The sequence below is a fragment of the Pseudophryne corroboree genome, chromosome 2 (assembly GCF_028390025.1).
Source record: "Pseudophryne corroboree isolate aPseCor3 chromosome 2, aPseCor3.hap2, whole genome shotgun sequence".
NCBI lineage: Eukaryota > Metazoa > Chordata > Amphibia > Anura > Myobatrachidae > Pseudophryne > Pseudophryne corroboree.
Genome location: NC_086445.1, coordinates 211,219,857 through 211,247,754, shown reverse-complemented (window position 1 = coordinate 211,247,754; position 27,898 = coordinate 211,219,857). Strand labels below are relative to the sequence as shown.

The 27,898-nt window shown below is 47.3% G+C and overlaps 1 protein-coding gene across 5 annotated transcripts in view; it reads right to left on the bottom strand.

Annotated features, from left to right (window-relative positions):
- Nucleotides 1–27,898, bottom strand: part of POU6F1 (POU class 6 homeobox 1) — a 208,363-nt gene that overhangs the window by 51,202 nt on the left and 129,263 nt on the right. For 4 of the 5 annotated variants that reach the window (XM_063952285.1, XM_063952284.1, XM_063952287.1 and 1 more), the window contains 2 exons: nucleotides 24,925–25,150; nucleotides 22,979–23,229 (listed from right to left, as the gene is read on the bottom strand). In XM_063952285.1, coding sequence (XP_063808355.1) covers nucleotides 22,979–23,229; nucleotides 24,925–25,150 — 477 coding nt within the window. The remainder of the gene's footprint in view (nucleotides 1–22,978; nucleotides 23,230–24,924; nucleotides 25,151–27,898) is intronic. The other variant, XM_063952288.1, reaches the window with a different exon arrangement.

Sequence of the window (27,898 nt, the reverse complement as noted above, 5' to 3'; positions counted from 1 at the left end):
AGATGGAAGATTAACCAGAGGAACAAAGTGTGCCATTTTAGAGAATCGGTCAACTATGACCCATACGGTGTTCCGCCCACCAGACATAGGTAAATCTGTAATAAAGTCCTTAGAAATATGCGTCCATGGTCTTAGTGGTACCGGCAAAGGATGGAGTAACCCGGCTGGTGGACCTTTGGGACTTTTATGCTGGGCACATTATGGACAGGCAGCTACGAATTCCTGAACGTCAGTCCTGAGATGAGGCCACCAGTAGGAGCGTTGAATGAATTTAAGTGTCTTATGACCGCCCGCATGGCCCATGAAGGAGGAGGAGTGAGCCCATGTAAGAAGTTTTTTGTGAAGATTTGGTGCAACGAAGATCTTCCCTGGAGGAGGAAGTGGAGAGGTATTAGTTGCAGAAAAAGAGGTGGATTCCAGGATAAATTGCTCTTTTGAACGGTCAGAGGGTTCTTCTGAACTTAGGGAGCGAGATAATGCATCTGCCTTTTTGTTGAGGGAACCTGGTCTGTAACTGAGTTTAAAATTAAATCGGGTAAAGAAGAGTGCCCATCTTGCTTGGCGTGGGTTCAGACATCGGGCTGACTGTAGATACAGGAGGTTCTTGTGATCCGTGGTCACCGAAATTGGATGCTGAGCTCCCTCCAACAAATACCTCCACTCCTCAAAGGCCAACTTAATTGCCAGTAATTCCTGTTCCCCAATAGCGTAATTCTGTTCAGCAGGGGAGAATCTTCGCGAGAAGAATGCACAAGGATGGACCTTCTTGTCCTCGAAAAGCTGGGATAATACTGCTCCTACTCCTACAGTAGAGGCATCAACCTCCACCAAGAACGGACGGCTGAGATCGGGTTTGTCGAAGAACTGGAGCAGTCGTGAAGGCCTCCTTTAAAGATGAAAAAGCTTCCAAAGCCTCCGGAGACCACTTGGCAGGATCAGCTCCCTTTCTAGTTAATGCGGTTATAGGAGCTATGACAGAAGAATAATTTTGAATGAATCTTCGGTAGAAGTTAGCAAACCCCAGGAAACGTTGAATTCCTTTAAGGGTAGCTGGAAGTGCCCAATCCTGAATCGCCTGGACTTTAGCGGGGTCCATCTGTAACCTCTGTCCTGAAAGAATGTAACCGAGGAATGGAATCATGGGTACTTCAAAGGTGCACTTCTCTAACTTACAGAATAACTGATTCCTTCGTAAACGAGTTAACACTTCTTTGACTTGTTCCCGGTGGGTCTTCAGATCCCTAGAAAAAATGAGGATGTCATCCAGATACACTACCAAGCAGTCATAGAGGAGATCTCTGAAGATTTCGTTAACGAACTCTTGAAAGACGGCTGGGGCGTTGCATAGGCCAAAAGGCATTACCAGGTATTCGTAATGGCCGTCGCGGGTATTAAATGCCGTCTTCCATTCGTCCCCTGGGCGAATACGTATAAGATTGTAGGCCCCCCATAAGTCCAACTTAGTAAATACAGTAGCTCCTTTAACACGGTCGAACAGTTCTGGAATCAGAGGTAACGGATATCTGTTCTTAATTGTTATGTCATTGAGACCTCTATAATCAACACAGGGCCGTAACCCCCCATCCTTCTTTTTGACGAAGAAAAACCCTGCTCCGGCCGGAGATGTAGAAGACCTGATGAACCCTTTCTCCAAGTTCTCCCGTATATACTCCGACATGGCCTGTGTCTCGGGAAGTGAGAGAGGGTAAATTCGACCTCGGGGAGGAGTCTTACCGGGTACTAGCTCAATGGGACAATCCCAAGTACGATGCGGAGGCAAGGTGTCCGCCCCATGCTTACTGAAAACATCTTGAAAAGATTGGTACTCCACAGGAAGGCTGGAAGGGTTGGAAGAACAGAGAGGTCTAACTGAAGGTAAACAGTTCTGAAAGCAGTCTTGTCCCCAAGAGAGAACATCCATAGTTTGCCAATCTATGTGGGGATTGTGTCTGATTAACCATGGAAACCCTAGGATTAGTTCATGAGAGGCTTTAGGAATTACAAGGAAAGAGATTTTTTCTGAATGGAGAACTCCGACCTTCATCTTGAGAGGAATAGTACGAAAGGATATAATACCCTCTGGGATATAACTCCCATCCACTGCGGTAACAGAAATAGTACGATCCAAAGGAACCGTTTGTATTCCAGATCGTTTGACCAGAGCTGACGTAATGAAGCTTTCGGCAGCTCCGGAGTCGAGTAGTGCAGGGATGAGAAGAGAAGAAGAAGGGAGCTCCAATTGGGTTAACAGGACAGACTCTTTCTTGGTATGTAATTCTGAGAATTCTCCTAGCTTGACCTCTCCAGCACAAACTAGGAGCGGGCGTTTCCCGGACGTAGACTGCAAGTATTAACAAATTGATCAGATGCACCACAATACAGGCAGAGGTTCCCTTGTCGCCGTCTCTGACGTTCTTCATTGGAGAGGTGGGAGCGATTAATCTGCATGGGTTCTTCCACAGTTGGTGATGATGGTGTTGGTGGAAGAACAACTCTAGGCTTAGGGCGATCTGACCGCAACCTCTCCATACAGCGTTCTCTGTACCTCAGATCTAACTTATTGCATAAAGAAATGAGTTTATCCAACTTATCAGGTACGTCCTGAGTTGCGAGGTCATCTTTGATTTTTTCGGAGAGACCGCCTACAGAAAGCTGCAATGAGAGCCTCCACGTTCCAGTTCAGTTCTGAGGAAAGGGTGCGAAACTGGATCACGTACTGACTGACCGTACGCGTGCCCTGACGCAGGCGCAGGATCTCCAATGAGGCGGCAGAAGTCCTGCCCGGTTCGTCGAAGATTCTTCGAAAGGTGGCCATGAATTCTGGATAGTTAGATAAGATGGGATCCATCCTCTCCCACAAAGGTGAAGCCCATTCCAACGCTTGCCCGGTAAGTAAAGAAATTATATAGGCTACTTTGGTTCGTGCTGATGGGAAGTTGGCCGACTGTAGTTCGAACTGGATTTCGCACTGGTTAAGAAACCCGCGGCATTGTTTTGGATTCCCATCAAATTTACTGAGAGGTGGCAAATGCAAACGTGGAAGTGGTACTGGTACAGGAGGAAGCAGGACCGGAGGTGCCAATGTGGGAGCAGCTGTAGATAGTTGAGGTGCCGTCATGGCAACACAGAGAGAATCGAGACTTTCGGACATACTCTGCATGAACTGCACGATTGAGATTGTGTGGCCTCCTGCTTACTTAAGCGAGACCAGATATCTGCAGTTGAATCCCCTCCTGAGGCCTGATCACCCGTTGAATCCATTGGGCCAGTGCTTACTGTCACGTCTGGCAGAGTTTGAGGATCCGGCAGCTGAGATTTGCCCGAGGAGGTAGCAGGCTACGAATGAACCAGATGAGGGGGCTGGATATAGTTCCTTCGCATGGGACACGGAGCAATGAAGAACGTAGGCGGGGTTTGAGAGTCAATGGAAAGTATTTATTATGTACAGGGCTGAGGTAGGGAACTGAGGCTGAAGCACAATGGTTAAAGACGTGGCTGGAGGTGAAGAACTGCGGACTGTGATTTGAAAGACGAGACTGTAGATGATGAACTGTGGAACTGTGGATGGTAGTTGAAAACGTGGCTGGAGACAAGGACTGTGGACTGTGGTAAACGAGGCTTGAAGATAATAATCTGCAGGCTGTGGTCAGTGGTACAAAGGCGTGGCTGGTGAAGGAGATCTGTGGAGTGTGGCTTGAAAGACGAGGCAGAAGACCCGGGGCCGACTGTGCCCAAAGAGTCTTACTGGACCGGGTTTTCCAGGAGCGCTTCCACAGGCAGTAGCAGGCAAGAAACGGCAGGGCTGCAGCAGCAACAGAGAACTGACCAAGCAGGATCAGGAGGAACCAAGATACAGCAGGAATCCTGGGAGCACAGGCTAAAGCACCTACAACAGGGTTGTAACTTGAAGCACTGGCATCCCTGTCCTAAACCAGCCCCCTTTTATAGGGAGAGCTTCCCCTGGATTGGCTGGAAGAAACAGGAAACAGGAACTATGCTTAAAACTTGGTCTCCAACATGGCGGCGCTCAGTAATGCAGACCTTTTTGCAAAGCCACATTGCTCACTGCCCCTGGTCTCCAAGCAACGGTTCAGCAAGAGCGACCCGCTGTAGCGGCGTCCCGCCGCCACGAGCGGACCCCCTCACCTCCGCTACTGCTGCCCACGGATCCATCGCAGCAGCCCACCTCCGCCGCTGCCCGCACAACGCCAAGGAAGCCAGCCCCGTGGCCCCAGCGTACCGGTAAGACTCCGGACGCTGACAAGTAGGGGGTCTATGTTGTCTCCCATCCTGCACAGTTGCAGCATCATCTCCGCCATGACTTTGGTGAAGACCCTTAGAGCTGTGGAAAGGCCAAGGGCAAGGCCTGACACTGGAAATGGTCATCCAAAATGGCAAACCTGATTTAAGCCTGATGAGGGGGCCACATCGGAATGTGTAGGTAAGCATCCTTGACATCTAGGGATACCAAGAATTCCCCCTCCTCCAGAACGGTCACCACTGCCCGCAGGGATTCCATCCTGAATTTGAACACCCGCAGATACGGGTATAGAGACTTCAGGTTTAAGATGGGTCGCACCGAACAGTCCGGTTTTTGAACGACAAAAAGACTGGCGTAAAACCCCCTGTTATGTAATGGAGGAGGTACTGGAACCACCATCACCCCTGTCCGCAAAAGTTTTTGAATTGCCTCTTGCAAGGTAACTTTTGCAGCGGGCAAAACTGGTAAGCCCGATTTGAAAAATCTATGAGGAAGTGCTTAAAATTTCAGCCGGTATCCCTGGAAAATGAGATCCCTCACCCAAGGATCCCGGCAAGGACTTCGCCCACACATGGGCAAAGTGTTGAAGGCGAGCACCCACCTGAATGTCGCCTTGCTGCTGTGGCCAAACGCCACGCGGAAGGCTTAGCGGCAGGGGATCCGGTGGTCTGATCCAGGGTTGCAGTAGTTGCAGGTTTTACGGAACTTACCACGAGATCCTCTCGGAGTGGTGGAGACTCCCCGGCCCCTGTCTCTGAACCTTGCCACACGAAAGGACTGCAAGGTGGGTCCTGTGTAAGAACATCTAGCAGGTGGCACAGCCGACGGAAGATAGGTAGACTTACCCGCCGTTGCCTGGGAAATCCATTTATTTAATTGGTCCCCAAATGAGGCATCACCTGTAAAGGGAAGATTTTCTACACCCCTTTTGGAATCAGCATCCGCTGACCATTGGCGCAACCGGCTCTGCGTGCCGAAACTGCCATAGCAGTAGTGCAGCCATTTATCTTACACAATTCCTTTATAGCCTCGCTCATAAAAATTTGCAACATCCTGTATGTGTTGCAGCAGAGTAATGACCTCATCTTGGGGCAGATTGTCTAATTCATTGGAAATTCACCCACAAACTATTGTAGGGTGCTGTGCTACGCCCGCTGCCATATAAATTGCCTTGAGAGCTCTGTGAGCTCAGTTTTAGTTAACCAGTCCAATGCAGAAGCAGGTAAAAAAGCCAGAAGTCTGGAAGTACTAAACTTGTAAGCCTCGTAATGCAGCACACCAGGTGAAGTAAGAATTCTGCTTGAGGATCCCTTGTTCTTTATCCGAAGACCGGAACTTTGTGATTGTGTCATGACGCCATCAGGTCTACATCTGGTAGACCCCACTTGTCCACTAGGAGTTGAAAGACTTCCGGATGAAGACTCCACTCTCCGGAGTGTACGTCCTGACGACTTAGGAAATCCGCTTCCCAGTTGAGGACTCCCAAATGAACACTGCCGATATTGCTGGCAGATGGCGTTCCGCCCAACAAAGGATTTTTGACACTTCCATCATTGCCATGTTGCTTCGAGTGCCACCTTGATGGTTTATGTATGCCACCGTGGTGGTGTTGTCTGATTGTACTTGAACAGGCCTGTTCTTTATCAGAGGCAGGGCAAAAGTCAAAGCACTGAACACTGTCCGCAATTCCAGAATGTTTATCTGGAGTAGAGATTCCTGCTTGGTCCACCGACCCTGGAGAGAATGATGCTACAGCACCGTGCCCCAACCCATCAGACTGGCGTCCGTAGTCAGTAGGACCTAGTTGGGGATCCAGAAGGGATGGCCCCTGCTCAACGGTTGGTCCTATAGCCACCAGTTTAGTGACAGGTGAACCTCTGGAGTCAAGGAGCTCATTTGAGACCTGATCCGATGAGGCAGGCCATCCCACTTGGAAAGGATCAACCTCTGTAGAGGGCGGGAATGAAATTGAGCGTACTCTACCATGTCGAAAGCCGACACCATGAGGCCTAGTACTTGCATCGCGAAATGTATCGACACTCTTGGGCGAGAGAGGAAGTATCTGATCCTGTCCTGAAGTTTCAGGATTTTCTCTGGAGACAGAAACAGTCTTTGGCTGTGTGTGTCCAGCAGTGCCCCCAGGTGCACCATGCTTCGAGCAGGGACCCGCGAGGACTTCTTCCAGTTGACGAGCCACCCGTGGGCTTGTAGGAAGTTTACCATCAGTTGTAGATGACTAAGGAGGACATCTTGGGAGTTTGCCGAGATCAGCAAGTCGTCCAGATACGGCAGGATCCGGATTCCCTGACGACGCAGATGAGCCGTCATCATGGCCATAACCTTGGTGAAGATCCGAGGGGCCGTGGCCAGTCCAAACGACAGAGCCTGGAACTGATAATGAAGGTTGCCAATAGAAAACCGCAGATATTGCTGATGCGATATGGAAATAGGTATATGCAGATAGGCATCTTGTATATCCAGGGATACCATATAATCTCCGGGCTCCATGGTCAGTACAATCGAGTGCAGCGTTTCCATACGGAACTTGGACACTCTCACAAATTTGTTCAGTGATTTGAGGTTGAGTATAGGCCGGAAAGACCCATTGGGTTTCGGAACTAGAAACAGGGTCGAGTAGTATCCTCTGCCTCTCTGGGACAGGGGTACCGGCACTACCACTGCTGTATCCAGGAGGGAACGCACAACCAGGTGTAGAGTTTGCGCCTTCAACGGGTCCGAAGGGATAACCGTCATTCGGAACTGGCAAGGAGGACGTCACTTAAAAGAGACTGCGTACCTGTGAGTGACGACTTCTCGCACCCATGCGTCTGAAGTGGTCTTTAACCAGACCTGGATGAATTGCAGAAGTCGGCCTCTCACCCTGGGATCCCCCAGGGGGAGGCCCTGTCATGCAGCAGGCTTGTCTTTTTTGAAAGCAGGCTGACGGGCAGCCCAGGATTGTTTTGCTTTGGGCTTAGTGGTTTTGGGAGCACAAGCTTGTCTCGGGTATGCCTGACCTTTTGCCTTCCCTTGAGGTCGAAAGGAACGAAAAGTGGTACTCTTTGCCTTCTGTGCAGAAGGATTAGTATTTGGGAGAAACGCAGTCTTAGCAGCCGCTAAGTCACTTACAATCTTATTCAGATCCTCCCCAAATAGGATATCTCCCTTAAAAAGGAGCACCTCCAAGGTCTCTTTTGGAACCAGGTCCAACCTTCCATAACCTCAAACACAGAATTCAGCGAGCCAGGATGGACGTAGTCGACGCCTTGGCCGCCATTACACCTGCCTCAGAGGACGCCTCCTGAATGTAGTGGGAGGCGGTGGTAATATGAGACAGATATTGTCTGGCAGTGTCAGATATATCCTGAGGCAGCTCTTCCTTTATAGCCTGAACCCATGCTTCAATTCCTTTTGCGGCCCAGGAGGCTGCTATAGTGGGTCTATTCACAGCACCTGTAAGGGAGTAAATAGACTTCAGGCATCCTTCGACACGTTTATCTGTCAGTTCCTTCAGTGAGGTGACAGTTGTGACAGACAGAGTAGATGACACCACAAGACAGGTGACATGGAAATCCACCGAGGTGGATTTTCCCACTTGTGACACAACTCAGTGGAGAGAGGATAACGAGCTAGCATCTTTTTAGACAGGGAGAATTTCTTTCCCGGAGAAGACCAGGGTTCCTGACGTATGTCTACCAAATGGTCAGAATGTGGTAAGACTACTTTAGTTACCTTCTGACGTTTAAATTTATCAGGCTTCTTAGACGCAGTAGTGTGATCTACATCATCATCGACTTGCAGAATCAGCTTAATAGCCTCCACTAGGTCAGGGACATCAACTTGCATTGTAGATTCCTCATCAGAAGCGACTGTATCAGTGTCTGACGGATCAGTATACTCCCCATCCTCATCAGAAGTATCATCTGAGATATTAGTGGATTGTGAGGAGGAGGCGGCCCGCTTAGATGACCCCTTGACCACAAAGATTGATTCAATTGTTGTATCTGGGTAGACAGAGTATCCACCCAGATTTACCATAGGGATAATATGTGGCTGCAATGGCACAGGAGGTCCATAGGGGGCGTAAGGCTTGTCACAAGCATATTAAGCATATTTGAGAAAACCGCCCAAGATGGCTCCTGATTGGTTACAGGAACAGAGGGCTGACTGGGAGATGTATGGCACATATTACACAGAACATCCTTCAAAACTTCCCCCTCAGGCAAATGCTTGGTGCATGCGCTGTATGATGCAGGAGCATCCACGGATTTCCCGCCCTTTGTGGTACACATTATAATGAATGTAACCTTAGAGCGTAACAGTACGATATAGCTAGACAAATATAATACCTGCAAATAAATCCTCTGTGTGTTAGAAAATGCAACACACAAGCAGAGAATAAATACTTTATGAGGTGACTGCAATCCACAGTAAAATATACTTAACTGTAAATACAGCGCAGCACTATATAATAGACCCTGACGCACCTAGTGCCCTAGGGCACAGAATACAGTGATAGCTATAGCTTGTGATACACTGAAAGTGAAATTCACACAGCAGATATAAGCACACACAGTAACAATGCAGATAATAAGAATTTACTTACCGATAATTCTATTTCTCGGAGTCCGTAGTGGATGCTGGGGTTCCTGAAAGGACCATGGGGAATAGCGGCTCCGCAGGAGACAGGGCACAAAAAGTAAAGCTTTAGGATCAGGTGGTGTGCACTGGCTCCTCCCCCTATGACCCTCCTCCAAGCCAGTTAGGTACTGTGCCCGGACGAGCGTACACAATAAGGGAGGAATTTTGAATCCCGGGTAAGACTCATACCAGCCACACCAATCACACCGTACAACTTGTGATCTAAACCCAGTTAACAGTATGATAACAGCGGAGCCTCTGAAAAGATGGCTCACAACAATAATAACCCGATTTTTGTAACTATGTACAAGTATTGCAGATAATCCGCACTTGGGATGGGCGCCCAGCATCCACTACGGACTCCGAGAAATAGAATTATCGGTAAGTAAATTCTTATTTTCTCTATCGTCCTAGTGGATGCTGGGGTTCCTGAAAGGACCATGGGGATTATACCAAAGCTCCCAAACGGGCGGGAGAGTGCGGATGACTCTGCAGCACCGAATGAGAGAACTCCAGGTCCTCTTTTGCCAGGATATCAAATTTGTAGAATTTTACAAACGTGTTCTCCCCTGACCACGTAGCTGCTCGGCAGAGTTGTAATGCCGAGACCTCTCGGGCAGCCGCCCAAGATGAGCCCACCTTCCTTGTGGAATGGGCCTTAACCGATTTAGACTGTGGCAGGCCTGCCTCAGAATGTGCAAGTTGAATTGTGTTACAAATCCAACGAGCAATCGCCTGCTTAGAAGCAGGCGCACCCAACTTGTTGGGTGCATACAGTATAAACAGCGAGTCAGATTTTCTGACTCCAGCTGTCCTGGAACATATTTTCAGGGCCCTGACAACTCCTAGCAACTTGGAGTCCTCCAAGTCCCTAGTAGGTGCAAGGCACCACAATAAGCTGGTTCAGGTGAAACACTGACACCACCTTAGGGAGAGAACTGGGGACGAGTCCGCAGCTCTGCCCTGTCCGAATGGACAAACAGATATGGGCTTTTTTGAGAAAAAACCACCAATTTGACACTCGCCTGGTCCAGGCCAGGGCCAAGAGCATGGTCACTTTTTATGTGAGATGCTTCAAATCCACATATTTGACTGGTTTTAAACCAATGTGATTTGAGGAATCCCAGAACTACGTTGAGATCCCACAGTGCCACTGGAGGCACAAAAAAGGGGTTTGTATATGCAATACTCCCTTGACAAACTTCTGGACTTCAGGAACTGAAGCCAATTCTTTCTGGAAGAAAATTTACAGGGCCGAATTTGAACCTTAATGGACCCCAATTTGAGGCCCATAGACACTCCTGTTTGCAGGAAATGCAGGAAACGACCGAGTTGAAATTTCTTTGTGGGGCCTTCCTGGCCTCACACCACGCAACATATTTTCGCCACACGTGGTGATAATGTTGTGCGGTCACCTCCTTTCTGGCTTTGACCAGGGTAGGAATGACCTCTTCCGGAATGCCTTTTTTCCCTTAGGATCCGGCTTTCCATCGCCATGCCGACAAACGCAGCTGCGGTAAGTCTTGGAACAGACATGGTACTTGCTGAAGCAAGTCCCTTCTTAGCGGCAGAGGCCATAAGACCTCTGTAAGCATCTCTTGAAGTTCCGGGTACCAAGTCCTTCTTGGCCAATCCGGAGCCATGAGTATAGTTCTTACTCCTCTACGTCTTATAATTCTCAGCACCTTAGGTATGAGAAGCAGAGGAGGGAACACATACACCGACTGGTACACCCACGGTGTTACCAGAACGTCCACATCTATTGCCTGAGGGTCTCTTGACCTGGCGCAATACCTGTCCCGTTTTTTGTTCAGACGGGACGCCATCATGTCCACCTTTGGTATTTCCCAACGGTTTACAATCATGTGGAAAAAACTTCTCAATGAAGTTTCCACTCTCCCGGGTGGAGGTCGTGCTGAGGAAGTCTGCTTCCCAGTTTCCATTCCCGGGATGAAAAACTGCTGACAGTGTTATCACATGATTTTCCGCCCAGCGAAAAGTCCTTGCAGTTTCTGCCATTGCCCTCCTGCTTCTTGTGTCGCCCTGTCTGTTTACGTGGGCGACTGCCGTGATGTTTTTCCCACTGGATCAATACCGGCTGACCTTGAAGCAGAGGTCTTGCTAAGCTTAGAGCATTATAAATTTACCCTTAGCTCCAGTATATTTATGTGGAGAAAAGTCTCCATACTTGATCACACTCCCTGGAAATTTTTTCCTTGTGTGACTGCTCCCCAGCCTCTCAGGCTGGGCTCCGTGGTTACCAGCATCCAATCCTGAATGCCGAATCTGCTGCCCTCTAGAAGATGAGCACTCTATAACCACCACAGGAGAGACACCCTTGTCCTTGGATATTGGGTTATCCGCTGATGCATCTGAAGATGCGATCCGGACCATTTGTCCAGCAGATCCCACTGAAAAGTTCTTACGTGAAATCTGCCGAATGGAATTGCTTCGTAGGAAGCCACCATTTTTACCAGGACCCTTGTGCAATGATGCACTGTTTTTAGGAGGTTCCTGACTTGCTCGGATAACTCCCTGGCTTTCTCTTCCGGGAGAAACACCTTTTTCTGGACTGTGTCCAGAATCATCCCTAGGCACAGCAGACGTGTCGTCGGGATCAGCTGCGATTTTGGAATATTTAGAATCCACCCGTGCTGATTGTAGCAGTATCCGAGATAGTGCTACTCCGACCTCCAACTGTTCCCTGGACTATGCCCCTATCAGGAGATCGTCCAAGTAAGGGATAATTAAGACGCCTTTTCTTCGAAGAAGAATCATCAATTCGGCCATTACCTTGGTAAAGACCCCAGGGTGCCGTGGACAATCCAAACGGCAGCGTCTGAAACTGATAGTGACAGTTCTGCACCACGAACCTGAGGTACCCTTAGTGAGAAGGGCAAATTTGGGACATAGAGGTAAGCATCCCTGATGTCCCGGGACACTATATAGTCCCCTTATTCCTGGTTCGTTATCACTGCTCTGAGTGACTTCATCTTAATTTGAACCTTTGTAAGTGTTCAAAAAAATTTTTTTAGAATAAGTCTCACCTAGCCTTCTGGCTTCAGTACCACAATATAGTGTGGAATAATACCCCTTTTCTGTAGTAGGAGGGGTAATTTAATTATCACCTGCTGGGAATACAGCTTGTGAATTTTTTCCCATACTACCTCCTTGTCGGAGGGAGACTTGGTAAAGCAGACTTCAGGAGCCTGCGAAGGGGAAACGTCTCGACATTCCCATCTGTACCCCCGGGATACTACTTGTAGGATCCAGGGGTCCTGTACGGTCTCAGCGCCATGCTGAGAACTTGTCAGACGCGGTGGAACGCTTCTGTTCCTGGGAATGGGCTGCCTGCTGCAGTCTTCTTCCCTTTCCTCTATCCCTGGGCAGATATGATCTTATAGGGACGAGAGGACTGAGGCTGAAAAGACGGTGTCTTTTTCTGCAGAGATGTGACTTAGGGTAAAAAACGGTGGATTTTCCAGCAGTTGCCGTGACCACCAGGTCCGATGGACCGACCCCAAACAAGTCCTCTTCCTGTATACGGCCATACTGTGCCGTTTGGAATCTGCATCACCTGACCACTGTCGTGTCCATAACATCTTCTGGCAGTTATGGACATCGCGTTTATTCATGATGCCAGAGTGCAAATATCCCTCTGTGCATCTCGCATATATAGAAATGCTCTATAGTCAATAAAATACTGTCCCTGTCAAGGGTATCAATATTTTTAGTCAGGGAATCCGACCAAGCCACCCTAGCTCTGCACATCCAGGCTGAGGCGATCGCTGGCCGCAGTATAACACCAGTATGTGTGTATATACTTTTTATTATATTTTCCAGCCTTGTCAGCTGGTCCTTGAGGACGGCCCTATCTATAGACGGTACCGCCACTTGTTTTGATAAGCGTGTGAGCGCCTTATCCACCTTAAAGGGTGTTTCCCAACGTGCCCTAACTTCTGGCGGGAAAGGGTATACCGCCCATAATTTTCTATCGGGGGGAACCCACGCATCATCACACACTTTATTTAATTTATCTGATTCAGGAAAAACTATGGTAGTTTTTTCACATCCCACATAATACCCTCTTTTGTGGTACTTGTAGTATCAGAAATACGTAACACCTCCTTCATTGCCTTTAACGTGTGGCCCTAATAAGGAATACGTTTGTTTATTCACCGTCGACACTGGATTCAGTGTCCCTGTCTGTGTCTGTGTCGACCGACTAAAGTAAACGGGCGTTTTAAAACCCTTGACGGTGTTTTTGAGACGACTGGACCGTACTAATTGTTTGTCGGCCGTCTCATGTCGTCAACCGACCTTGCAGCGTGTTGACATTATCACGTAATTTCCTAAATAAGCCATCCATTCCGGTGTCGACTCCCTAGAGAGTGACATCACCATTACAGGCAATTGCTCCGCCTCCTCACCAACATCGTCCTCCTACCTGTCGACACACACGTACCGACACACAGCACACACACAGGGAATGCTCTGATAGAGGACAGGACCCACTAGCCCTTTGGAGAGACAGAGGGAGAGTTTGCCAGCACACACCAAAAACGCTATAATTATATAGGGACAACCTTATATAAGTGTTTTCCCTTGTAGCATCTTAATATATATATAAGCATATCGCCAAATTAGTGCCCCCCCTCTCTGTTTTAACCCTGTTTCTGTAGTGCAGTGCAGGGGAGAGCCTGGGAGCCTTCCCTCCAGCCTTTCTGTGAGGGAAAATGGCGCTGTGTGCTGAGGAGATAGGCCCCGCCCCTTTTTCGGCGGCCTCGTCTCCCGCTCTTAACGGATTCTGGCAGGGGTTAAATATCTCCATATAGCCTCCGGAGGCTATATGTGAGGTATTTTTAGCCAAAATAGGTATTCATTTGCCTCCCAGGGCGCCCCCCTCCCAGCGCCCTGCACCCTCAGTGACTGCCGTGTGAAGTGTGCTGAGAGGAAAATGGCGCACAGCTGCAGTGCTGTGCGCTACCTTTAGAAGACTGAGGAGTCTTCTGCCGCCGATTCTGGACCTCTTCTTACTTCAGCATCTGCAAGGGGGCCGGCGGCAAGGCTCCGGTGACCATCCAGGCTGTACCTGTGATCGTCCCTCTGGAGCTGATGTCCAGTAGCCAAGAAGCCAATCCATCCTGCACGCAGGTGAGTTCACTTCTTCTCCCCTAAGTCCCTCGTTGCAGTGATCCTGTTGCCAGCAGGACTCACTGTAAAATAAAAAACCTAAGCTAAACTTTCCTAAGCAGCTCTTTAGGAGAGCCACCTAGATTGCACCCTTCTCGGCCGGGCACAAAAATCTAACTGGCTTGGAGGAGGGTCATAGGGGGAGGAGCCAGTGCACACCACCTGATCCTAAAGCTTTACTTTTTGTGCCCTGTCTCCTGCGGAGCCGCTATTCCCCATGGTCCTTTCAGGAACCCCAGCATCCACTAGGACGATAGAGAAAATTATATTAGTCAGACTGCGCTGGACTAGTATATTATATATATATATATCTATGTATATATATAAATATCTCTCTCTCTCTCTATATATATATATATCTATATATAGCATGCAAATGGTCCCGGCACTCCCCAAATTATGAGATGTAAACTGCTGCGGTGCCCTCCTAGTGGAATATACTTTCCACAATACAGCATGAAGGGATGACGGCGGCACTCAATCAGACTTTGTAGCTGAAGTAAATTCTTTTATTATGCCAACATGTTTCGGGGGTAAAACCCCGTCCTCAGGGCCAGACAAGCATCACAGTGCCACAAAACATACATTTATAGACAAACAGACTGACATTAACATTAACCCTACTCACCTGCTCCACGGCGCGACCGCCCGCCAGTCCGTCCGACCATGCTTCCGCATTGGCGTCCCATGACGTCAACGGTGCGCCGCGTCGCAGGGGAGTTCCCATGACAACCAGCCAACGCTGGACGGGAACTGAAGAAAACATACATAACAACATTTAAAATGTAGATCAGTTAAAAACAGCTTCCCCACTGGTCAGTCATTAAGGAATAGGCTGCCCGGCTATGTGGTTAAATGACAACAACAACAAACTAGTTCATTAACGGCCCCGGGTACCTAAGTATATGCTAGAAGTGACATACTGCGTTCTATTAAATAACAAAAGCAAAAATGGTGACTATCCCATTACAATAATGATCCCCCTAGGAGATGATTCAAATACTATCTATTGACAAAGGTGATTATAGAGAATCAAACTGTCTATAGAAAACATTGGATACCCAAGTTTTCATTTAATCCTTTGGGGGATATTGTCCCTAATTTGAAAATCCACCTGGATTCTTTCTGAAGTAATAACTTGTCCCGATTGCCGCCCCGTAGTGATGTTGGGACATGGTCTATTAGTATGGCCCTAATACTAGCCACACTATGGCCTGCACTAAGGCAATGGCGCGCAAAAGGCTGTTCACTAGAGCCTTTTTCCAGGGCTTTCTTGATGGCACTGCGGTGTAGTGCCATCCTTTCCCTGAACTGGCGTATGGTCTTGCCCACATAGGCAAGACCACAGGGGCAGGACAACATGTATACAACATGTGTGGTTGTGCAGGTTAGACGGTGTAAGATCTTAATTTTCTTACCCGTATGGGGGTGGCTAAAGGTGGTCCCCGTAATCAAGGTGTTACAGGTGACACACCCTAAACACCTGAAACATCCATTTTTGGTACGCAAAAAGTGTGATTCCCGACTCTTTGTGAGATTAGTTATATCCAGCTTGATCACATAATCACCAATGTTGCGTCCCCGGGTATGGCTCGGTAAGAGAGTGGTATCAGACAGTGAGGATAATGCCTGATCTGACTGAACAATAGGCCATAACTGTTTGGCTCTTTTTACCATCCTGTCTGACCCTGTAGTGTATTTATTAACCCAGGGAAGTTTGTGGGTTCCCAACCTGGCTATCCTGCTGTTCCGGCCCGTACCTAATGTCTGTTCTCTCGTCATATTTAATACCTTTCGTTTAGTTTGTTCTAACTCCCTCATGGGATACCCTCTCTCGGCAAATTTTAATAACATCTGATCCATGGCTTTGTTAGCCTCCTCAGGGTCTGATGTAATGCGGCGTACCCTAAGGAATTGTGTATATGGTAAACCTTTGCGCAATGAGATAGGATGGAAGCTTTGATGATTTAGTAAAGTGTTTCTATCTGTTCAGCCATTCCTGCCCAATTACGGAAAATATTACCCGGTTCCCAGTTTGACCCCCCTAGTTTAAATCCCTCTATCCGCACATTCACAAGAATGATGGAAAGGGAAAGCGCTTTGGAAGATACCAGATCACTCCATCCAAATATGTCCAAACAAGAAATGCAAACATTGAAAGATCTGTCACAACGGACTGATATAGTGATCCGCAAGGCGGACAAGGGGGGGTCTATAGTTATCCAAGACTTGGATGACTATATTAAGGAGTGTCAGAGACAGTTGGGCAGTGTAGAAACCTACAAAAGGCTAGGTAAAGACCCTACCAAAGAGTATAAGATTGAGTTAGATCAAATACTCAAAAATGCACATCAGCAAGGCACTATACCAGCAGAGGTCACTCAGGCACTTACTACTGATTATCCCAGAGTACCGTTGTTTTATACGGTACCTAAGGTCCATAAGTCCATGGTTGACCCTCCGGGCCGCCCGACAGTGTCGGCTAGGGGATCCTTATACCATCCCATTTCCATATATTTGGATTCCTTTCTTAATCCCTGTATCCAGTCCTTGCCGTCATACCTTAAGGACACGACGTCATTGTTATTGCAATTACAAGCATTGGGTACATTACCTGAGGGGTTATTATTGTGCAGTGCGGATGTCACCAGTCTTTATACCTGCATCCCCCATGATGCAGGTATGGAGGCGGTTAGGGTGCTTATTGACAACAATCCCAGTTATCAGGGACCTGAGGTCACATTTTTCATGACCCTCTTAGATAGGGTGTTGAAACGCAACTATTTTGTGTTTAATGGGGCTTTTTGGTTACAACTGTCCGGGTGTGCGATGGGGTCAGCGGTGGCCCCGTCGTACGCAAATGCATTCATGCACATGGTTGAAACCCGGATGTTTTATTTGAATCCCCAGGTTACACAACATGTTGTATATTACAGACGATTCATAGATGACCTGCTGGTCCTGTGGGGTGGTCCAAGAGATCAGTTGGCGGCCTTATGGGATAACCACAACTCTACACGACATGAAGTGCAGTTCACTTATATCATTGATGACGTCACAGTTAACTTCTTAGACGTCACTATCACCATTAAAGATGGAGTCTTGGCCACATCCATTCACATCAAGACAACAGATAGAAACACTTTACTAAATCATCAAAGCTTCCATCCTATCTCATTGCGCAAAGGTTTACCATATTCACAATTCCTTAGGGTACGCCGCATTACATCAGACCCTGAGGAGGCTAACAAAGCCATGGATCAGATGTTATTAAAATTTGCCGAGAGAGGGTATCCCATGAGGGAGTTAGAACAAACTAAACGAAAGGTATTAAATATGACGAGAGAACAGACATTAGGTACGGGCCGGAACAGCAGGATAGCCAGGTTGGGAACCCACAAACTTCCCTGGGTTAATAAATACACTACAGGGTCAGACAGGATGGTAAAAAGAGCCAAACAGTTATGGCCTATTGTTCAGTCAGATCAGGCATTATCCTCACTGTCTGATACCACTCTCTTACCGAGCCATACCCGGGGACGCAACATTGGTGATTATGTGATCAAGCTGGATATAACTAATCTCACAAAGAGTCGGGAATCACACTTTTTGCGTACCAAAAATGGATGTTTCAGGTGTTTAGGGTGTGTCACCTGTAACACCTTGATTACGGGGACCACCTTTAGCCACCCCCATACGGGTAAGAAAATTAAGATCTTACACCGTCTAACCTGCACAACCACACATGTTGTATACATGTTGTCCTGCCCCTGTGGTCTTGCCTATGTGGGCAAGACCATACGCCAGTTCAGGGAAAGGATGGCACTACACCGCAGTGCCATCAAGAAAGCCCTGGAAAAAGGCTCTAGTGAACAGCCTTTTGCGCGCCATTGCCTTAGTGCAGGCCATAGTGTGGCTAGTATTAGGGCCATACTAATAGACCATGTCCCAACATCACTACGGGGCGGCAATCGGGACAAGTTATTACTTCAGAAAGAATCCAGGTGGATTTTCAAATTAGGGACAATATCCCCCAAAGGATTAAATGAAAACTTGGGTATCCAATGTTTTCTATAGACAGTTTGATTCTCTATAATCACCTTTGTCAATAGATAGTATTTGAATCATCTCCTAGGGGGATCATTATTGTAATGGGATAGTCACCATTTTTGCTTTTGTTATTTAATAGAACGCAGTATGTCATTTCTAGCATATACTTAGGTACCCGGGGCCGTTAATGAACTAGTTTGTTGTTGTTGTCATTTAACCACATAGCCGGGCAGCCTATTCCTTAATGACTGACCAGTGGGGAAGCTGTTTTTAACTGATCTACATTTTAAATGTTGTTATGTATGTTTTCTTCAGTTCCCGTCCAGCGTTGGCTGGTTGTCATGGGAACTCCCCTGCGACGCGGCGCACCGTTGACGTCATGGGACGCCAATGCGGAAGCATGGTCGGATGGACTGGCGGGCGGTCGCGCCGTGGAGCAGGTGAGTAGGGTTAATGTTAATGTCAGTCTGTTTGTCTATAAATGTATGTTTTGTGGCACTGTGATGCTTGTCTGGCCCTGAGGACGGGGTTTTACCCCCGAAACATGTTGGCATAATAAAAGAATTTACTTCAGCTACAAAGTCTGATTGAGTGCCGCCGTCATCCCTTCATGCTATATCTATATATATATATATATATATATAAAACAATGCGCGGTCTGACCGGATGTGTATATCAGAATACTCGTACAATATATTCTGGTAGAGGTACACTTGTTCTTAACTAACGCTGTCTTAAAATGACATGTAGAATACTTAAGTATCTGTAGAATCACAGCACTGATAAATCAGGCGGATTTACAGAGGAGACCTTGCCCTGCAGTCCCGGAGACCAGTTGCAGCTACTGTGAGAAGATGGCGCCCAAATTCTCAGTCAGGGTGTGAGGGAAAGTGTGAGGCAGCTCCAGGGCGTTAACACCAGCAGTAGATGGCGCCCAGACCTGGGGGAGGGCTACAGGTAAAGCACCTTATCCCCTATGCTGGTCCTCACCACCGGGTACTATGGAGCCTTATTAATAATGTGCTCCCCTGCCCTGGTGGATATAGTGGAGTCCCTGCACGGCCACAGTGTCCACGCCAGCCTCTCGGTCAGTCTCCTTAGACCATGACCGGAACACGATTTAATGGTGGGTCCCGCCTGGGGGACCGTCTTACCTCCTCCCTTAGAAGCAGCCATGCGATCCAGGAGAGCGTCTGCGGTGGTGTGCCTAGGAACCAGAGCACCTCCGCCGCAAGTACCCGGGAACAGAGCCAGCGCGAGTATGCGACGCCGCTGGGGAGGTGTGGGAATATATTGGTCATGCCATTGGCTGGGTACACACATAGTTTAGTGTGTTCCCAGCATTACTTGCCTGTTTGATTTAATATAATAGTGGGATCCAAATGAAAGGGGCCCCTCACCTTACTGATATACAGTATGTGAGGAAACACAGTTTATGGCAAGGGGTTTATCAAGGTGAAGGATACCATAAATAACATATAATATATTATTTTTAAATACTGTTCACACTTCATGAGAAACAATTACTAATGTGTTTTGTACTGAAAATATAGGAGATTTCTGCAGCGGGGTACACTGTGTTTCACAGGGAATACATCGGTATGTAGAGATGGATCTTGATCCAGAGGCACCAACAGGCTAAAGCTTTAGACTGTCCCAGGATGCATTGCGGGGCCTCCTCTATATAACCCCGCCTCCAGGCACTGTGAGCTCAGTTTTAGAGTTGGTGCCTGCATAAGCAGGTCACTTAACAGGGAAGCTGCGCCAGCCAGCCCTGAAACAGCTATTTAGAAGACTTCAAGGGCTGCAGCACTTCATATGTCAGTGTGTCACACTGACATAACCAGTTCAAACAGGTGCCATTAATACAGGTAATCTGTATAAAAGACACCTGTCCACTCCCTCAAACAGTCAGACTGCTACCTCTCCACGATGGCCAAGACCAGAGAGCTGTCTAAGGACACCAGGGACAAAATTGTAGAGTTGCACAAGGCTGGGATGAGCTACTCGACAATAGGCAAGCAGCTTGGTGAGAAGAGATCAACTGTTGGCGCAATTATTAAAAAATGGAAGAAATACATGATCACTGACAATCTCCCTCGACCTGGGGCTCCATGCAAGATCTCACCTCGTGGGGTTTCAATGATCTTGAGAACGGTGAGGAATCAGCCCAGAACTACACTGAGGGACCTTGTCAAAGACCTCAAGAGAGCTGGGACGACCATCACAAAGGTTACCATTAGTAACATACTACGTCGTCATGGATTGAAATCCTGCAGCGCCCGAGAGGTCCCCCTGCTTAAGCCAGCACAAGTCCAGGCCCGTCTAAAGTTTGCCAGTGACCATCTGGATGATCCAGAGGAGGATTGGGAGAATGTAATGTGGTCAGATGAGAGCAAAATCGAACTTTTTGGTATAAACTCCACTCGCCGTGTTTGGAGGGAGAAGAATGATGAATGGCATCCCAAGAACACCATACCCACTGTGAAGCATGGGGGTGGAAACATCATGCTTTGGGGCTGCTTTTCTGCAAAGGGGACAGGACGACTGATCAATATTAAGGAGAGGATGAATGGGGCCATAAATCGTGAGATTTTGGGCAAAATCCTCCTTCCCTCAGTAAGAGTTTTGAAGATGGAACGTGGCTGGGTCTTCCAGCATGACAATGACCCCAAACACACCGCCCAGGCAACTAAGGAGTGGCTCCGTAAGAAGCATTTCAAGGTCCTGGAGTGGCCTAGCCAGTCTCCAGTCCTCAACCCAATAGAAAATCTGTGGAGGGAGTTGAAAGTCCGTGTTGCCAGGCGACAGCCCCAAAACATGACAGATCTGCATGGAAGAGTGGGCCAAAATACCTGCTACAGTGTGTGCAAACCTGGTCAAGAACTACAGGAAACGTTTGACCTCTGTAATTGCCAATCGAGGTTATATTACAAAGTATTGAGTTTAAGTTTTTGATTGTCCAAATATTTATTTTCCACAAGAATATACAAATAAATTGTTTAAAAATCATACAATGTGATTTCCTAGTTTTTTTTCCAGATTCTATTCCTCACAGTTGAAATGTACCTATGATGGAAATTACAGATCTCTCTCATCTTTTTAAGTGGGTCAACTTGCACAATTGGTGGCTGTCCAAATACTTTTTTGCCCCACTGTATATCGTCTAATGGCCCTCATTCCGAGTTGTTCGCTCGCAAGCTGCTTTTAGCAGCATTGCACACGCTAAGCCGCCGCCTACTGGGAGTGAATCTTAGCTTAGCAGAATTGCGAACGAAAGATTCACAATATTGCGAAAAGATTTCTCTGTGCAGTTTCTGAGTAGCTCGAGACTTACTCTTCCAGTGCGATCAGTTCAGTGCTTGTCGTTCCTGGTTTGACGTCACAAACACACCCAGCGTTCGCCTAGACACTCCCCCGTTTCTTCAGCCACTCCCGCTTTTTTCCCAGAAACTGCGTTTTTTCACACACTCCCATAAAACGGTCAGTTTCCGCCCAGAAACACCCACTTCCTGTCAATCACACTCCGATCACCAGAACGAAGAAAAAACCTCGTAATGCCGTGAGTAAAATACCAAACTTCTTAGCAAATTTACTTGGCGCAGTCGCAATGCGAACATTGCGCATGCTCAATTAGCGGAAAATCGCTGCGATGCGAAGAAAATTACAGAGCGAACAACTCGGAATGAGGGCCAATGTGTACCCAGCTTAACACTTAACAAAGTATTGGACTGTGAAAGATGTGTGACCTAATGGAGAAGGGGAATTTAACTGTATGTGGATGCAGCATACTATAGTCAGATCAGGAAGTGGGTGTGGTACACTATAGGCAGATCAGGAAGTGGGTGTAGCATATTACAGGCAGATCAGGAAGTGGGTGCGGTATACTATAGGCAGATCAGGAAGTGGGTGTAGCATATTACAGGCTGATCAGGAAGTGGGTGTGGTATACTATAGGCAGATCAGGAAGTGGGTGTAGCATATTACAGGCTGATCAGGAAGTGGGTGTGGTATACTATAGGCAGATCAGGAAGTGGGTGTAACATACTAACAGGCAGATGAGGAAGTGGATGCGGCATACTACAGGCAGATGAGGAAGTGGGTGTATCATATTACGGGCAGATCAGGAAATGGGTGTGGTATACTATAGGCAGATCAGGAAGTGGGTGTAACATACCAACAGGCAGATCAGGAAGTGGGTGTAGCATACCTAAGGCAGATCAGGAAATAGGTGTGTGTAGCACACTAACAGGCAGATCTGGAAGTGGGTGTGGTATACCTTAGGCAGATCAGGAAATTGGTGTAGCATACTACAGGCAGATCAGGATGTAGGTGTGGCATACTATAGGCAGATCAGTAAGTGGGTGTGGTTTACTATCGGCAGATCAGGAAGTGGGTGCGGTATACTATAGGTAGATCAGGAAGTGGTAGTAGAATACTACAGGCAGATCAGGATGTAGGTGTGGTATACTATAGGCAGATCAGTAAGTCGGTGTGGTTTACTATGGGCAGATCAGGAAGTGAGAGTAGCATACTACAGGCAGATCAGAAAGTGGGTGTGGTATACTAAAGGCAGATCAGAAAAGTGGGAGTAACATACTACAGGCAGATCAGAAAGTGGGTGTGGAAATGAGTACAGCATAGATGGATCAGGATGGGAGTGGTATAAATGGATTAGGCAGTAGATGTAGTATAGATGGATCAGGAAGTGGGTGCGGCATAGATGGATATGGAAGTGGGTGTGGTGTAGACAGATTAGGAAGTGTGTTTGGCCACACATTTTCAATTTTGGATGCCGGGAGAGATGTATTCATAATGCATGCCAATACTTACAATGGCTGGGTTAAAGGTAAAACTTGCTGGCTGCACAGTGAGCTGTGTCTGAGGTTCAGGTTTGGGCACAGGACTTGACACCATGGCTGTTTGGGCCTGTAGAGTTGGCTGAGCATGCAGTGTAGCCTGTGGCTGGACAGTCGTCTGAAGCGCAGCTTGGGCCTGGACAGCTGGCTGTGCCTGATAAACTGTTTGGATGGCTGATGCTGCCTGCATGGGGGCCTGTATGGCAGTGTTCAAAACTGAAGCTGCTGAAATAAAAAACAGAAATGTTTGATCTGACATAATGCTGGCTACTACAACTACTTATAAACTGCCCTCATATGGTTTTAGTATACATATGACATACACAGACAGAGTGGTAGCACTCTTTAAGAAACAATATAACCACAACATACTTTTTAATGAACCTGCATTGTGTGAATAGAAACAAAAGAGATATGCATGTAAATGGCAACGGTTTGTGCAAAGCCTAAGTGGATGTATGCTTAAGCTAAGTTGGACATGATGGTAAAACTAATTCCCTGCACGAAAAAAAACAAGTTTTATCGCAATAAAAGCGCAATGGTCATTATTGGGCTATCCAATCATAGCCATTTTTTATGTGTGACAAATTACCCTATAGTGCATGAAAACATTGGTTCTGCGAAAAGCCGTGGTGGCAGCTATCGCAGAACAAAATGGCTACTTATCAGGGATTTGGTTTCACCTGCATGAGGTAAGCGAAACCAAATCCCTGAAAAGAGAAGGTAGCAGAGCTAATAGGATAGCCCCGGGCGACTCAATTAGCCTTGGTAAATGACAGCAGCTAATTGGATACCACCATATACAAATCTGGGGAGGTGTGGCCACACCCCTTCCAATAAAATTAGAAAATGTAGTAAGCGCCAGCAGCTGCACAGGGGCATCTGTCTGCCTAGGATAAAAGCTCAGTGGAGATGGAATTGCGGGCAATTCAGTGATCAGCGTATGCAAAGATCCATCTGACCCTAGGAAGATCTCTTGGATCAAGGACAGGGCTGGTGCAAATACATGGTGATGATGGATAAAGACTACTTTAAAAAGCAAATAGATGGGTGCGATACAGTTGCATAGATCTGCATTTATTTTGGATCACGTTTTACGTGCAACTCTAAATCAGGCACATGAAGTGACCATGAGTGGGTATTTTTCAGTGTGTTACGTATAGCTAGTCCCCTAGCTGACTACAATTTATAAGTATATACTAGATATGTTTTCTCACCTTCTTCTTGATTAAATTATGGGACTGTAGGAAAAATATTAATATAGAAGAATTTCTGTTAGACAGCTATTATATATGTAAGTATTTAATATCTCAAAAGCATTTCTTCCTGCGCTGCATACACAGCATACTGGATCCTACTAATACTATGGCCCTTGCGCAAATAGTCTGTGGGTTGCAGGAAGTGCGTGATTTAAATCATTGCTGCTTTAGATCTCTGGGCTTAATCACTGGAATCACATTAGATCCTCCAATTCACAGGGTATTTTACAAAGGCCTAGATGTGTATATACATGTCGCTACCGTAGCAGCAGGGGGTGCAGCTACTCTAGGGCCTGAAGTTGAGGGGACCATCTTACCCTGTCAAAGCCCCATGCGTACATGTATCTTTTTGGCCCCTGGGTTATACATGGGAAACCTTTAAAAATTTTGCTATTAGGCCAACAAATGTCTACTTATGCCCCTGGATGTATTTCAGCTATAGCGCCTAAAAAACAATTTTACAACCAAATCAAAAGAACTGAAGTTGCTTTAAATTAAAGTTACAAAAACATTCTAAGGGTGGAATTAAATTTTTTGAAAAGTCGGTTGGGTGTCCGTTTTTTCCTGTCTTTTAGATAGACTCCCAACTGACTTTTCAAACAATTGAATACCCCCTAAGTATGTATTGTACCTGAATATTTAGACTTACTACCCATCTTACCTTGCAGGTTTGTTAAAGGCAATTTGAACATTCCTCCAGCAGGGGCAGCGGCTGTTAGTCCTGGAAGAGTTGCTACTGTAGCAGTGGGAAAGTTCCATACAGCCAGACCCTGCTGGCCAGCCATCTGACCAGGAATGGTGAAGGGAATAAGAACAGGCTGAGTAACTGCCCCTGTGGGTGCCATTACTCCTGTAAAAAGTGCTGTTAAGTTTTCCTGAGTCAAAACCTGCAAAAGCAACAAATGTTCTATTAGGTCTAGTTTGCTGTGTGCGAATTCTAAATCCAGACAATGCATGGTGGCACAATGGTTATCTTTGTTGACTCACAGCACAGGGTTTATATTCTAACCAGAGCTCTATCTGTATGTTCTCCCAGGTTTCCATGAATTTCCTCTGAGTGCTCCGGTGACTCAACCCAATCCAAAAACACATTGGTAGGTAACTGGCTTTTGACAAACACCTAATCCTAATGTGCTTGTGTGTCCATGTGTTATGGAATATAGACTGTAAGATCCATTGTGGCATGGACTGATGCAAGTGACTGAAATATTCTCTGTAAAGCGCTGCACAATATGTGCGTGGTTTCTTTTTTACTCATTGCAAAATACAGTTTGTGGTTAAACACTTCCACTGCTAGACAGGAAGTATTAACATGCAAATGAATGTGTGTGGTATAGGTAGAGCAGGAAGTGAGTGCGGTATACTATGAGTTGGATCTTGATTCGAGGTACCAACAGGCTAAAGCTTTGACTGTTCCCAAGATGCCTTGCACCACCTCCTCTATAACCCCACCTTCGGACACTGGAGCTCAGTTTCGTTAACCAGTCCAATGCAGTAGCAGGTAAAAGAGACGGCAGATGTTAGTCACATACTGTAGAACCACATTCTCATGACAGGAGAAGGGACCAGCGGCTAATGCCATACAAACCCAAAGAAGTTAAGTGCGTCAGGGTGGGTGCCCTGTGGAATCCAGTGTACCTCACAGAAAGAGATTTAACTATGGTAAGTCTACCATAAATCTCCTTTTCTGCAGCGGAATACATCGGGATGTCCTAAAGCAGTTCCTCATGGGACGGGACGCTCTGTAGCGGGTACAAGAACCCGGCATCCAAAGGAAGCATCCTAGGAGGCGGTAGTATCAAAGGCATAAAACCTAAGCCGCCTTGCACAATTGTTCAGTGGACGCACCACGATGGGCCGCCCAAGAAGGTCCAACAGACCGAGTAGAATGGGCTTTGATAGCAGCAGGAGCTGGAAGACCAGCCTGTGCATATGCTTGTGCAATCACCATTCTAATCCATCTGGCCAAGGTTTGCTTATTCACAGGCCAGCCACGTTTGTGAAAACCAAAAAGTAAAAAAAGGGTATCTGACCTCCTGATCGAGGCAGTCCTCTCCACGTAAATACGGAGAGCCCGTACCACATCCAAAGACCGCTCTTTGGAGGACAAACCAGAAGAGATAAAATCCGGAAACACAATCTCTTGGTTAAGATGAAAAGATGACACCACCTTAGGTAGATAACCGGGGCGAGTTCTAAGAACTGCCCGGTCACAGTGAAAAATCAGAAAGGGTGGACGACAGGACAAAGCACCTAAGTCTGACACCCACCTAGCAGAGGCAATAGCCAGCAGAACATGACCTTAAGCGTAAGGCACTTAAGATCCACAGACTCAAGAGGTTCAAATGGAGACTCTTGTAGGGCATTCAAGACAACAGACAGATCCCATGGAGCCACAGGAGGGACATAGGGAGGCTGAATCCGTAAAACACCCTGAGTGAAAGTATGAACGTCAGGAATAAACGCAATTTTTCTTTGAAAGCACACCGACAAGGCAGATATATGAACCTTGAGGGAGGCCAGACGAAGGCCTAAGTCTAGGCCTTGTTGCAGAAAAGTCAAAAGTCTGGCAGTTCTGAATTTGTATGCATCGTAATTCTTAGCAGCACACCAGGTGAAGTAAGAATTCAAGACCCTATAATAAATCTGTGCCGAAGCCGGTTTGCGGGCCTTCAGCATAGTTTGGATAACTGCCTCTGAGAATCCTTTGGCCCTCAGGAGTGAAGCTTCAAGAGCCACGCTGTCAAACCCAGTCTGGCCAGGTCCGGGTAGACACAAGGGCCCTGAACGAGGAGGTCTAGGCGTTGAGGAAGAAGAAGAGGATGCTCTGTCGATAGACCCTGCAAGTCTGAGAACCAATGCCGTCTGGGCCACGCTGGAGCGACTAGAAGTAGTATTCCTCCTTCTTGCTTGAACTTCCGTAGTACCCGGGGCAGGAGTGACACTGGATGGAACACACATAGGACAGCCGAAATTTCCGTGAAATTGCCAGTGCGTCCACGAATGCTGCTTGAGGATCCCTTGTCCATGATCCGAAGACCGGAACCTTGTGATTGTGTCGAGACACATTCAGGTCCACATCTGATAGGTCCCACATGTCCACTAGGAGTTGAAAGACTTCCGGATGAAGACTCCACTCTCCGGCGTGAACGTCCTGATGACTAAGGAAGTCCGCTTCCCATTTGAGGACTTCGGGAAGGAACACCGCCGATATTGCTGGCAGATGGCGTTCCGCCCAACAAAGGATTTTTGACACTTCCATCATTGCCATGCGGCTTCGAGTGCCACCTTGATGGTTTATGTACGCCACCGTAGTGGCGTTGTCTGATTGTACTTGTACAGGCCTGTTCTGTATCAGAGGCAGAGCAAGAGTCTAAGCACTGAACACTTCCCGCAATTCCAGAATGTTTATCGGAAGAAGAGATTCCTCCTTGGTCCACCGACCTCGGTGAGAGTGCTGCTCTAGCACCGCGCCTCAAACCTGCAGGCTGGCGTCCGTAGTCAGTAGGACCTAGTTGGGGATCCAGAAGGGACAGCCCCTGCTCAACTGTCGGTTCTGTAGCCACTAGCTCAGTGAGAGACGAACCTCCGGAAGTCAAGGAGATCATTTGAGACCTGATCCGATGAGGCAGGCC